This window comes from Capra hircus, chromosome 23 (assembly GCF_001704415.2).
Source record: "Capra hircus breed San Clemente chromosome 23, ASM170441v1, whole genome shotgun sequence".
NCBI lineage: Eukaryota > Metazoa > Chordata > Mammalia > Artiodactyla > Bovidae > Capra > Capra hircus.
In genome coordinates, this window is record NC_030830.1 from 16,707,153 (window position 1) to 16,720,995 (window position 13,843).

The window sequence follows — 13,843 nt, forward strand, 5'->3', positions numbered from 1 at the left end:
CAGAGTCTCAGCTGTGACTTTTTAGAGCTGTGGCATTATTGCACAGTCCAGAGTCTTGGCTGTCAAGGGCCCACTGAGCCAGCACGGAGGCCCACGTAGTTTGTTACCGGGGCTAAACTGTGACTTTTTAGAGCTGTGGCATTATTGCACAGTCCAGAGTCTCAGCTGTCAAGGGGGCGGGCTGACGCTAACATAGGTAGAGTCATAGGCTGAGTCCTAGGTTGAGTCACAGGGCTGGCGCTAATGCAGGTAGAATAGGTTCTGTTCTGAATGCCAGCTCCATAGCACTTTGTAACAGCTGGTTGGAGCTCTGCGTGGAGAAGGATTGTGAGGCCCTAGGATGTGGTTGTTCAGTAATGTCAGCCATGAATCTAGGACCTCCCGTCCATATTTTTCATATAGTTTCTATCTCTGTTCTAAGACCACAAAAGGTGTTCGTCATGATAGGTGTCCATGCTGGCTTGTCCACTGAGTCATCATAATGATTCATGAGATTACTCATGAAAAAAGTGTCTGCAGAGATTTTGAAGTTTCGGGAAGCTGATTTTTGAATCAAACTTCCTCCTTAGTTGAGTGAGGTTAATAAAATGTAGAGAGAGCCGTGAGGAAAGCTAACTGTAACGTCATTACCCATTTGAGTTATTTCCCCTCAAGGAGAGATGCTTGTTTCACTCTCCAGGGTGAACCACCTGCTGCCAAGGAAGGGTGGTTTCTCAAGCAGCTGTGGTTAGTAGTATGTTGTTTTGTATTGAAAAGCAAAAGCCTTCACTTCCATACAGATGCAAATACAATCAGATTAGCTTTATTTTAAGCTTTGATTACATTCTAGTTAATAAGAATATACTATAGTAAGCCAGTTTAACAGTCCAGCAAAATGCATTTCATTTTAGAACTGAGTATTGGAAGCCTTGGCAAATGCTGGGAGATTACTTAGTAGAGTCAGGTATGAGGTGTCTGTGAAGGGGACTGGCTAACCCTCATGGATTCCAGTGCTGAAGGCTCAGGAACCATCTCAAAAGCCTAGAAATGTGGTTGCAGAGACCATATATAATTCCCTTCTGGCGTTTCCCCTGGTTCCTTCTCACTATTCATCTTTTCTTTCTTCTGCTAAGAATCACAATTTACTGACCTAAATCACACTCTAGGCATATCAATTTGGTAATCTGGACAAAAACAATCAGCCTTGCAGATACATATTTGGTCGCCTTGCCTGTTGGAACCTTAGAGCCGAATTCCAGTGACACCCGTGTCTTCTGTCATCGGCTGTACAGGAGCGCTGGCTGTTTGCGGGGTGGAGTCTGTATCAGCTCCTAGTACTTGCGTGCTGAGCTGAGGTCTCAACGTGGGTGATGTGAAGGATGAGAAAAATAGTGGCTGCCCTTCTACACATCTGGTCACTAAATCTGCCAGCTTCTCCAACTTGTTGGCTTTATTCTGTCTCTAAAACTGTACCTAGACCTGGGTCATTGTGCCAAGGAGATGCTTCCAGGGAGACAGGTGAAGTATAATCACTAGTAAAGGAAGTTCATTTCTTATCCCCACTGTCCTAAGTCAGTCTGGTTAATTTCTAATACTACAGCCCCCAAAGGGTTAAAGTTAGGGCCATTGGTTCCTCCCGTTCGGGCCATGGTGTGACGCCTCCTATAAAAAGCACTATAAAACTACATTATTTCATAGATCTGAGTATCGCACCTGCTTTCTTATCTCGTCTTCGGGGATTAAGTTCCCCGCAAATGCAATTTGTTAATATGGAGCCACCTCTTCTCACAACGTAAATCTGTGAAATTTGGCAGGCGGTCGCTTTGCCGCAGGTGCAAGATGGAAGACCTTTCCCTGGCTTTGCCAAGAAGAAAAATGAAGCTGCACTCAATTCCTGGGGAAAATATTCTGATATGGAGGCTAAAACCTGATTCCAAGAAAGGGGAATAGAATTCTAGGGCCCAAATCATGTCCTTCCCTCCCGTTTGGGGAGTATGTGATCCCCAAAAGGCTGAGTAGGGGGATGAGAAGCCCTGTTTTACATGAGGCCACGTACTGAGCAAATCCCCAGGCAAAGGAAGTCCTCTGATGTTGGAGCTGCAGCCATTTGAGATGATAAATGATGACTTTTACTCTTATGAGCTCCGAGAGCCTAATTAGGCCTTAATTAAAGCTAATGCTCAGAATCCTTTGGAAGGTGGGGTGATTAAAAACTAGCTTGCACATTGAACAGCCACACTGAAAAGCGCGCCTTTGAAATACACGCCGTCACCTCTCTGGGACCCTCTCCAGTCCTGTCCAGGGCTTCACAGCTAAGTTAAAGCAAGAGCTGACTACTTTTGCATTAGAACTTCCTCAGCCGAGACTACAAGAGGCCAGGTGCCTGGGTCCAGCTGGGCCCCCCCGTGCGTCTACATAGAAGGTCGCCTCTGAATCTGCAAGTCCAGCTCGCCGTACACGTGCCTCAGGGAGTCGCTAGTCAGGCTGGCGATCAGCTTCCGGGGGCCGGAGACCCAGGGCCGACACAGCTCTTCCCACTGCACAGTGGCGTTGGGCCGGATTTCCCTGAAAGGATGGAAGAGGCAGGAAAGGTTTTACACCCCAGAGAGGCAGATCGCGTTTCCCACTGTGATGGTCTGGGTCACCGGTGGTCTTTCTCTCAGTTGATGGTGACTGGAAGACAGAAGGGCCTGGTCGGCTGGTTTCCCAGTCACCACCCGATCAAGGCTCCTATCTGAGGCTCGGTCAGCCACAGCCCCACAGGTCATGGTTCCTTCCACTTGGATGCATCATTCTGCCTCCTGGCAGGCCTCTGCAGTAGCCTCATGAACATGACTGATCTCTCTCAGTTCATGTGGGGGCTAAAGCTCCCTCCTGGGATGGGACTTCTATCTGGATCTGCAGCTTCTAACTTATACTGAGGTCGTGATGCTCTTCACTCGTTCTGGCCAATCCCCTTGGGACAGACCTGTTCTTAGGCCCCGGATCTGGAGCACTGCCTGCCCGCCCTGTTATTCACGACCCTGCCTCGCCCAGCGTGGGTCACTTGCCCACGCTCCTTGCTGTGGTGTGTTTGTCATCTGTGGCCGGTGGCCTGGGAAATGCCTCTAAGGCTTGGGGGCGTCTCTCTCTGGGGCTCCTCTAGGCATTGGCTTTGAGAATCTCATGTCTCCATTAATTCGGCATTTGCTCTTTAGGAATGTGGCTATATACATGATCTCACTGAGTTACAGAGAAGCCAAATTATGTGATCAGTGCACACACATAGCCTACATATGGGAGAATTTTTCCAACTCAGTATATTGATTTTATGATTGAAGCTTTGAAACACACTGACCTCACCATGGGCTTCCTCACCTGTAAACGGTGGGCACTGTGAAATATTGAAGAGGATGTGGAGGGGGTGAGCGAGCTGGGACTCATGTTGCACTTGGAACGATGGCAAGATCTGTCCAAATGCCACATATTAGACACATGCTGCTGCTGCCGTGTTATTGCTGACTTATTATTTACCATCAGCTTTGGCCATTGTTTGCTCTGCCTGCACTCTCTGTGACATAACTGAGGAAGGTTCTTCCTGCCTGGATGCAGAGAAACAGTTCTCTACCCTTCATTTAAATAGTCGTTTCAATACGAATATAGGTTTTTAGATATTTGTTTCTCAAGAGCAAACCCTGATTCATTCATTCCCTTTTCCTTTGTATCCCCTAAGTGATCCATCAGGAACATTTTGTGAAATAGCTGTCTGGTTTAAGGATCTGGCCTAGGGCCATAGAAGGGAGGTAACTCCCTCAAACAGAAACTGTACCCCCGAGCTTCACTTCATTGAGTGACTTGTTGAACGTTCGTTGCGCAGTCGTGTGCGACGCTTTGCGACCCCATGGACTGTAGCCCGCCAGGCTCCTCTGTCCGTGGGATTTCCCAGGCTAGAAGGCTGGGGTGGCTTCATTATTTGCCCTAATTCATCAGCTCGCCCCCATAATGGTATTCATCCACGTACCCATGCCCGCTCATGAGTATCATCCAAGATACGCACAAAGAGACACCTCCATGTCAAAGTATGCATTTTCCTACAGACAAAGGCATGCATGCAGAAAGAAAAGAATCATCTCCCCATCTGGGTGAGTGGAGTAATACTGGAAGAGCCCTGTATTCCCAGGGATAGGTGTGGTGATAAATGACTCTCAGCAATGTGCTGAGCTATCAGGACGTGCCGGCCATTTATCATCCCGGACGCAGGCAGGCTTAGGGGGTTATGATTACAGTAAACTGCAACTGTCTGTGCTTGTCCTCCGTGTGTCCAGCGCTCTGTCCTCCCTGAAAGATTCAAAATCTCAAACAAAGTGCAAAGTCGGGGAACTTTTCTCTCAAGATAACTTATGGAGCCTGGTCATTTTTTAAAAAGAAAAAAAATGCATCTGGAAGATGAATTCTTTGGTGTTCTGGAATTATCAAGAGCAGAAACTTGACAGCTGTGGGTCTCTGGGGGCAGCACCTCTGAGCATCCTAGGATGGCAGGAGGAGGCACAGAGAGAGCGGTGAGGTGAATCGTCTTGGAGTAGAGTCGGCCGCGCCGAGTGGGCCACGGACATGGCACCACCTACTCCCCGCCCAGTTCTCTGCTCGCCAGCACCTGCCTACCAGAGCCTCTGCTTGGAGCTCCAGACTCCCTGCCGCCTAGGGCCCTGGCAGGGGTGTGGATGGCCAAGTGGAGTGGGCACTCCCTTGACTATTCAAGGTGTGTATCTGAGAAAAGAATACAGCCCTGTGAAGGGTTCTGGTTGGTCCCAAAGAATCGCACTTGAAGAGCCCAAGTTGTTACACGGACCTGCCACTCTTTGATCGGGTTTTCACAGGACAGGGTGCACAGCTGTGTATCAGTCGTCTGACAAGATGGGTGTGGGTGCTGGCTGGCTCCTGCCTTGCTTGTGAAAGTGTGAGGAGGGGAAACAGGGAAAGCAGTGGTCTCCCTAAAGTCCCAAGCCCAGCCTGGATCATAACACATTTCCTCTGTTAACTTATTTCCAATTTCTGACATTCTCTGAGAAACAGAGCTTCCCTCGCTTTGCAGAGATCCACCCTCTGGACCCGTACTCCCATGAGAGACGGAGGACCGGGCTCTGCTGCTGATGTGCTGCTCCCATGAGAGACGGAGGACCGGGCTCTGCTGTTGACGTGCTGTGGATCTCTGCGTTGAAGTGATTACTGATGGAGCCTAAGGCAGAGTGTGGTAGGACATTGCCTTGGGTCCACCATGTAGGGAATGTCCTCCTCCGTCCTTTCCCCAACTCAGCCCCCTTTACCCTTCCCCAGTATTAGCCATAAGCAATGCACCTGGACTTCCCAGGCGGCTCAGTGAGGAGAACGAATCTGCCTGCCAACACAGGAGACCCAGGAGATATGGATTAGAGCCCTGGGGTGGGAAGATCCCCTGGAGGAGGACATGGCTACCCCCTCCAGTATTCTTGCCTGGAAAGTCCCGTGGAAGAGGAGCCTGGTGGGCCACAGTCCACGGGGTCGCAAAGAGTCAGACACAGCTGAGCACACAGACACACCTAACGCCCTGGACACTCAACCCTCTGAGTCTCGTGTCTCCCCAGTGCTGGGTCTTTCTCCTCTAATGCACAGGTTGCCTCTTTTCTTGCACTGGCTTGAGACCAAGGTGGGATTCTTGCACAGCCACGGTGTCAAGGTGGCAGGAGGCTCTGGTACCCTCAGATGAAGCTTGTGGGGTTACTGTTGGAGGAGGAAAAATTGGCTCCAGCAGGGGGCTGCTTTGAAGAAGAAACGTGTTTCACTTTGCCTGAGCGATTCTTGCATCTGAGTCGAGTGGGAAGGTGTGAGAACGGGTGAGCGAGACTGTCGTTTCTGACGAAAGTGGGGCACGCTCCTCTGACCTCTTCCGCTAGCTGGTGTTGATTTCTAATTTAATTCCCTTTTTTTTTTTTTGTTTGCAGCTTCCCTATTAGCATAGAAAGGTTGTTATATTTTGTGCTGTTTTTTTTTTTTTAATTAAAGCACTCAAACTATTTTCTCTGTTGTTTCTTGCATCTGCCGGCATCAGGCCCGTCTTAAATGCTCAGATGCAGAAGCTGTGAGTACGGTGATTCAACAGAAATGCAGTCTTCAGGGGGCACATCGTCTTAAAGACGTCTCAGAGAGGGTGAAGGAGGGCCTTGCTCTTGTCTTACAGACTCAGAGTCCTCCACAAAGGGTGCTGGGGAAATTCCTCCCATATCTGGGTCATAAGGCAGTTTCCACATACCTCCACCTCTCTCTCTGCCTTAGAAGGTCACCCCACAGGAAATATGCTGGACTGATTGATGCTGACAGGGCCTTATTTGCAGTAGAAATGAAAGTAATAAACCTCCAAGACTGGGATCCATTCTGGGCGTCACACTTTAAGAGGAGCACTGACAAGCTGGAGGATGTGGGCAAGGGAGGGAGTTGAAACCGCCTTAGGGGTGAGGAGAATGAAGCTGGGGAGGAAAAGGGAAGACGCGGGAAGATCAGACAGCGGTTTGCAGACATTTCCAAGCCATTAGGTGAGAGACAAATGTACCTTCTTCTCTGTTCGGGTCCAGGTGACAGATTTAGGTCCACTGGTAGGACTGAAAGGTGGAATTGTTTTCTAGCCACTAGAGCTATCTGACCACGGAATGGGCTGTCTTGTCTGTGACACTCTTTGTCACCAGAAGTCACAGAAGCTGAGAGCTGTAGGCACAGTCCGATGGTGTGAGGTGTGCCAAAAGCAGGCCTTCCAGCAACGGGCCTGGGGCGGTTGTTGGCCCCCTAAATGGGAAACCAAGTCTAGAACTCTCTGCTGTTGTTCAGTTGATAAGTCCTGTCCGACTCTTTGTAACCTCATGGACTGCAGCTGGCCAGGCTCCTCTGTCCTCCACTCTCTCCTGGAGTTTGCTCAAATTCGTGTCCACTGAGTTGGTGATGCTATCTAATCATCTCATCCTCTGCCAGCCCCTTCTCCTTTTGCCTTCAATCTTTCCCAGCATCAGGGTCTTTCCCGGCATCAGAACTCTCTAGGCTCACCTTTTTTTTTTTTCTACTGAAAGCAAGAGTTCTAGAGAGTGCTCGGATTGATAAGATCTTGGAGTAGGGTTGGAAAGAAAGGACTCCTGCCCGGGTCCTAACTCATGACACCTGGCTCATAGTGGGAACTCTGTAAATACTAGGAGAACAAGGCAGTTTACAAAACTCTTGACTTTGGGGATCTGGAATCAGCCAACCTACTTGTGGATGCAAGCTCACTTCTACACACTGTACGACTTGGGACAAACCAGTCAGTCTCTCAAAGCTTCATATTTCTCCATTGCCGAAGGGAGCTAATAGCAGTGCCCGCCCCATTAGAGTGGTTTCAAGACCTGAATGACGGTGCTGGTCAAACCAACACCCCAAGCCCCACAGACTTGTAAATAAGGAGGTAGCAGCTTCTCAGACATGTGAGTTGGATGTGAGTCGGGAGAAGATGTAGAAAGAGGAACTTCCCACAATCCTACCCCATGTCCCCACCTCCCCCAGTGCTCACCGGAACATCCTCCTCAAGGGTTTCGTCACTCCGGGACCATCCAGGCGGATCCAGACATTGCGCAGCGTTTCTTTTAAAGGATTGGTGAACTCAACCATCACCACCATGTCGGAACCCACGACCTGAGCACCACGGACCTGAGGACCGAGTTGGGGGAGAAAGAAGCATGTTAGCTGCACGCAAAGCCTCTTTCTGCACCCTTATATCTTTACCCATCTTTGCTTCTCCTTCTGTTTTACAGCGTGGCCATTTTTTGGCAAAGGAGCCAATGTGATGAGGATATTGCTTTGACTGGGGGATACTTGTTGAGAGAAAGACGGAAAATTGCTAATTAGAATCACAGTCTTTTCCTCATTATGAAAACCACCCTAATTAGAGTTCAGGTTAACAACCTCGGCCACTGGCTGTTCCCAGCAGCAGGAGGTGGAAGTGCACTCAAGGTAGCAACAGCTTTCGGCGGCCAGGGAGGACAGGTGGACTCTGCTCCTGGAAGGGGTTCTGGTTTCCCGCCAGGACGGGAGAGATCCCTGAGTTCAGGGGGAAGAACACGCTCCTGGAGGTACTTGACAAAGAAATACATCCAAGGAGGGAGTCCTCATCATTGAAGAGGAGAATCTGAATGCTACAGTAGGCAAAAAGAGACTTTTCCTGCCCAGTCTGGACAGCTGAAGCTAGAAGGCTGTCTGGGGTGAGTTTACGTATCACAAGCCTCAGATGTACTGGGTGTGTTCCAGACATGTACGCACTGCTATATTCAAAATGGATAACCAGCAAGGACCTACAGGACAGCACCGGGAGCTCTGCGCAACGCTATGTGGCTGCCTGGATGGGAGGGGAGCTGGGGGAGAGTGGATGCGTGTACGTGTATGGCTGAGAGCCCCTTGCTGCTCCCCTGAAAGCATCACAACAGTGTTAGCTGGCTACACGTCAATAAAAACAAAAAGTTGTAAAGAAAGAAGCACTGGGTACGTGGCAAAGCGGCCGGAGTTCCATGACGGCTTCAAGCCTTGCTAGCTGTGAGGGCTTGTAAGGTCTCAACCTTTCTGAGACTCAGTTTTCTGAAACAAGGCGGCCGTTCTTATGGGGTAATCGTCGTAGAACGCTATTATTAGGGTTGTTGTTAGTACTATTTTGGTTCTTACGCCGTGTTCACGATGTATAGTACTGCACACTTGGGACTATCTGCTTTCCCAACACTGACACCAGGTGCTAGAAAATGGCGAGGGAGCATTTGTGTGTTGGTTTAGGGGCTTGGTATGCCAAATGGATGGATCTGTGCAAACTCTAAATTACTGGGGAACAAGATAATAAGACTAGTTCTTCCCTCCTAGGAAAGGATCAGCTAACACGATGCATGGCTCAAGACATTACAGGCTCAATTACATCGTTCGGATCGGCAGTACTTGGGTATTTTACTTTATTCACTTCGTTTTAGCCCACTTTCAACTCCAGTGTCTAGCTGGTGTCCAGTAAATATGTGCTACATTAAATCGACTGCTTAAAAAGGAAATGTATTGGTTGTCTGAGTTTTCCATGTAGCAACCCAGCCATTATACTACGTTATTTCTTTAAGCAGTGTATAACATAGGAAAAGTCAAATGGAAATGAGCCTTGCTAGAACAGAGAGAAAAAGGAGGGACTTTGCCCCAAGAAGAAGATTCTCCCTTATGGACTCTGCTGCTGCTGCTAAGTCACTTCAGTCGTGCCCAACTCTGTGCGACCCCATAGACAGCAGCCCACCAGGCTCCTCCATCCTTGGGATTTTCCAGGCAAGAGTACCGGAGTGGGTTCTAGTGAGTAGTAAGAGTGAAAGCGTTAGTTGTTCAGTCATGTACGACTCTTCTGTGACCCCATGGACTATAGCCTGCCAGGCTCCTCTGTCCATGGAATTCTCAGGCAAGAATCCTGGAGTGGGTTGCCATTCCTTTCTCCAGGGGATCTTCCAACCCAGGGATTGAACCTGGGAGACTAGAGTGAAGGGTAAAACCTTATGACTTTACTCTTTGGGACACATTGATAACTAAAATTATAACTAAAAATCTATAAGAAAAATGAAAATTGTAGCCAATTCTCCATGGTTATTACTTTCAAATCTCGACCCCCTGTGGTGGGATGGGTGGAGAGCTGGAAAGAGGAGTCAGGGGTGAAGCAGGCTTGGATGATGGTGGAGAGGACAGCAGGTGGTGTCACGCGAAGCATGGACTGTGTGCCAAGCGGTGTCCTCAACCTGGCATGCACAGCAGAATGCAAAGCTGGTCGCGTCTGGGGAAGCTGAACCTGTGGATTCGGATTTTGGTCTCTGTAGGAGTTCTGGAGCCAAGCCCCATGGGTACTAAGGGATGGATGTATAAAAGTGCATTATTGGAATACTTTACGTAGAATCTTTGGTTTAATTCTCAAGTTCATCCAACATATTTTTCCTAAGGAAAAAAAAATCTCAGAACACTTTTTGGTTTCTAAAAATAGAGGATAAAGATAACATTTACAAAAGCTGTCTAAATTGAAGAAAGTAGAACTGCTTCAGAGACACTACTGGCGAAAGCATTTGCTATGATCACTTTGATTTTGGAGGAAAAATATTTTGGAGCCATCTGCTTTCTTTGTGGCATGATACTGCAATCACAGGGACAACCCCGTAGAAAACCCTGATCGCAGCTACTGCCCTTTCCTTCTACAAACACAGCGACAACGCAGGACATATACACCTTGCATGTGGCTTTAGGGGGGCCATCACAGGCCAGGGCGGCTGTGGCCCTCAGGGGCCTGGTGGTCTCCAGGTTAAGGACCCTTTACTCACGGGTAGGCTAGCTCTACAGGAAAAGCCTTCTGCTGTGGAAAGTGGGTCACAGGTGACTGATGGCAGAGATAGGGGGATTTAGTATTTGAAAGATTGGCCCAGTGTCTGGGCCTTCAGAGACGGGCTGCAGGTCTGAGTACGATTAGAATATGAAGTCTTGGATAATTTCATGTATTGTGCCTAATTAGTTTGCTCCTAGACGTGGTCTCTGTTATTAGCTGCTGGAGGGGTACATAAATAAGTACTTCTCAGCCTTCCCTGATACTGGAGCAAAGAGCAGGCTGCGATGAAAGGAGGGGCCCTTCTCAGATTGTGGAGAGTTTCTTCTGCAATTGACAAAGATCCCAGCGTCCCTTTCCTGACATTTGTCTCCTGCCCCTGGAATTTAAACGTCCTCAGCCTGACTGCTGAGAAGACAATGAAATTTAGAAACTCAAACCAAATCGAACATTAAAAACCCAACATTCAACATCACTGTCTTCTGCTTAGGCAGCATTTCCTCCTCCTTTTGAGGAAAACGGAGAATATAAGTAGGATTTTCATAGCATGTGTTGGTTTACACGATGTGCCATGCACAGCGTATATTCACTGTACAGATGACCAGCCATTACTTGGACCAGGGGGCAGGACGAAACATACGTCATCCTCAGTGACAGCAAACACTTCTGCGCTCCAATTTTTCCCAATATTCCATTGAAAGCATTTCCGTTTTTTACGTTGACATAAAATATGGTACTTTTTCAAGTTAAACACAATTCACCAATATTGACATACTGAGTCTTTGTTGTTCTTTTTTTTCATGATAAAGATCAATATTCTGATTCTTTGGTAAACAAGAAAGTTACTAACACACACACACACACACACTTTTGGGAAAGAACTACTTTTTAGGAAATCACAAGATCTCTTCCATGGAGTATATGCTTTACAATATATATATAGCTATACTCAAAATCAAAACTGAAATGAAGGAAAAGTTTGACAAAGAATGAACCTAGTTGTCAATATAATTCACGTGATTATTAGCTCACCTCATAGTGCTTACTTCAGGTGCTGCCAGGCAAGTCTTCCATGACTTATCACCGGAAAATGAATTCCCTCCTCCCACTGCGGGGGGCATCATCACTGCTGGTAATAAGCGGTTGCTTGTTTGTGAACCACACTCACCAGCACCACGACGGCTGTTTCTCTCTAGCCCAGCTGAATTGGCATAGACTAAATATGCAAATGGTTTTACAACAGTCAGCCACGGTTCCAAGACTGTCCAGTATGGTATCTGCCAGCCCCATGGGGCTATTTAAATGTTTAAATGAATTTAAATTAAATTAAGTAAAAACTCAGTTCCTCACTTGTACGAGCCGCAGTTCAAGTCCTCAGCAGCTACATGTGTCCAGTGGCTCTCGTACTGAACAGTGCATATTTAGCGCATTCTGGTAATTAGGGAACATCCTACTGGGCTCCTCGTGTAGCTCAGTTGGTGAAGAATCCGCCTACAGCGCAGGAGACCCGGGTTCGATTCTTGGGTTGGGAACATCTCCTGGAGAAGGCAATGGCAACCCACCCCAGTGTTCTTGCCTGGAGAATCCCATGGACTGTAGCCTGCCAGGCTCCTCTGCCCATGGGATCGCAAAAGTTGGACATGACTCAGCAAGTAAACCACCACCACCACCACCTCCTGGACAATGCTGATGTAAGGGATTTACTTACAGTAACTCATTTAATCCTCACAACCCTATGAAGGAGATGAGGCAAGTGAGGCCCAGAGAAGTGAAGGGACCTGTTCCAGGTCACACAGCAAGTGGGGGACAGGCTGGTGCCAGAGTCCCTGCCTCCCGCCTCTGCACGACTCTGCACGACTCTGCCTCGCAATGACAGGGCCAGCCCCTCACGGCACGTCCAGTGTCCGCACAGTGATGCAGGCGCCCTGCTTACCGCGTCACTCCCTTTATCTTGGGTGATCCTCTGTGGACTTGGCGGTGGGCAGTAACATCACCCTCATTCTACTGACTCGAAATGAAAACACTGAAGAGAAACAAAATGCCCACATTACAGACCCTGGATGTCGGCAGGATCCAGATAGGAATCTAGGTCTTTCTGACACCAGGGCATTCATCTTTAAACGCTGCACACCTTGTCATCTCTGACAGCAGAGGGGCAAAAATAGCAACTTCCTTTTTCGCTGAAAGGAGTCTATTTCCTGAAATCCACCGAAGAGTCATTTGCAGTATTAGCTTGTGCCGTCGCTGAACGGCCAGTGGAGCTCGGTGACTGCAACTTGATCCTGAACTACATTTGAAAACACGTACACAACTCAACTCCTTCTTTCTGACTTTACAGGGGAAGAATCAGATCTCTATGCCAGAGTCAAACGTGGCAAGGTAACCCTGGGGCTCTGACACAGCTGTCTTACTTGACAATAACAGTCTTCTCTAAGTGGGGTAAAGATAGAGTTATCATTTTAAAGAAGAACTAGTAACTCAGCACAGTGCGATCGTATGACGTGGTAGACGAGGTTCCTTTCCCTTGATGTTCCACTTTGCCTGTGTGGTTGTTTTTAAGAATGGAAAATAGTGAGCAGGAATGCAGAGAGAACACGTTTGAGGCAGCCCAGCTACCCGCGGCTCTCACTTTCCTTCTCAAACCTACGCCAAGAGGGAGCTGGAGAGGCGCGCCCCACCGTGGAGCCCTCGGGGTGCGCGCTCCTGGCCGTGGGGTGCCAACGGCCTGACCCTCCGGGACTGGCAGAGGATGGAGAGAGACGCAGCTACCTGAGCCGGTGGAGCCACGGCTGGTCTGGACCCTCCCGGGTCCCAGAATATTGATCAATCAGAATATTGATCTGGGCTTCACCTGCTTGAGCCGGTCAGGGTGGGCCCTCACGCGGACTTTGATCTCTCTCTACGGGGGGTGGGGGTTCAGGGCAGTGCTGAGGAGACCCCTGCGGGGGATGAGCCAGAGACAGCGACCACCGTGGGCAAGCTGAGGGGAAGGCGGGCTGCCCTCGGCATCTGAAGACCGGTGGCCGCCGCTGTGTGTCCCCGGGCCAGTCACTTGGCTTCTCTGGGCCTCGGTTTCTTACGAGGTTCCTGGGAGGATTCCGCGTGATCCTGTGTGCAGCAGAGCATCTGAGACACGGCCTTTCTTGACTCTAAACATTGTGGAGGTTCAAAGGGAGACCGTGTTGCCAGGGCCACCGGGAGAACTTTCTAGTACACACTTTCCCCGTGGGGAGGGACGTGGGTTTGGGTTCTCGGGGGGCCAAAGCCGAGAAGCACACGGGAGAGAAGCCAGCAGCTTCCACCGGTGCCTTCCAAAGAGACGCGGGGAAGCCCACCCAGCCGCCTCGCCCTGCTGCCCGCTGCAGGGCCACGGGTGTGACAGGGCTGCGTCCTGGTGACCGGGACCCATACTGGCAGAGTCGCAGAGAAACCGTGGGAGGCTGGGAGGGGAGAAGGGTTAGGGTTTGGGGTTGGGAATAATTAGAGCTCAGAGTTTTGATCTTTTTTTTTTTTTTTCTTTTTTTG

At 49.1% G+C, this 13,843-nt stretch overlaps 1 protein-coding gene across 1 annotated transcript in view; it reads right to left on the bottom strand.

Moving 5' to 3' along the window:
* F13A1 (coagulation factor XIII A chain) overlaps positions 775-13,843 on the bottom strand; it is a 140,245-nt gene continuing 127,176 nt past the window's right edge. Inside the window, exons 14-15 of the mRNA XM_018039247.1 lie at positions 7,523-7,659; positions 775-2,544 (exon numbers count right to left, since the gene is read on the bottom strand). Coding sequence (XP_017894736.1) covers positions 2,391-2,544; positions 7,523-7,659 — 291 coding nt within the window. The 3' untranslated portion in view covers positions 775-2,390. The remainder of the gene's footprint in view (positions 2,545-7,522; positions 7,660-13,843) is intronic.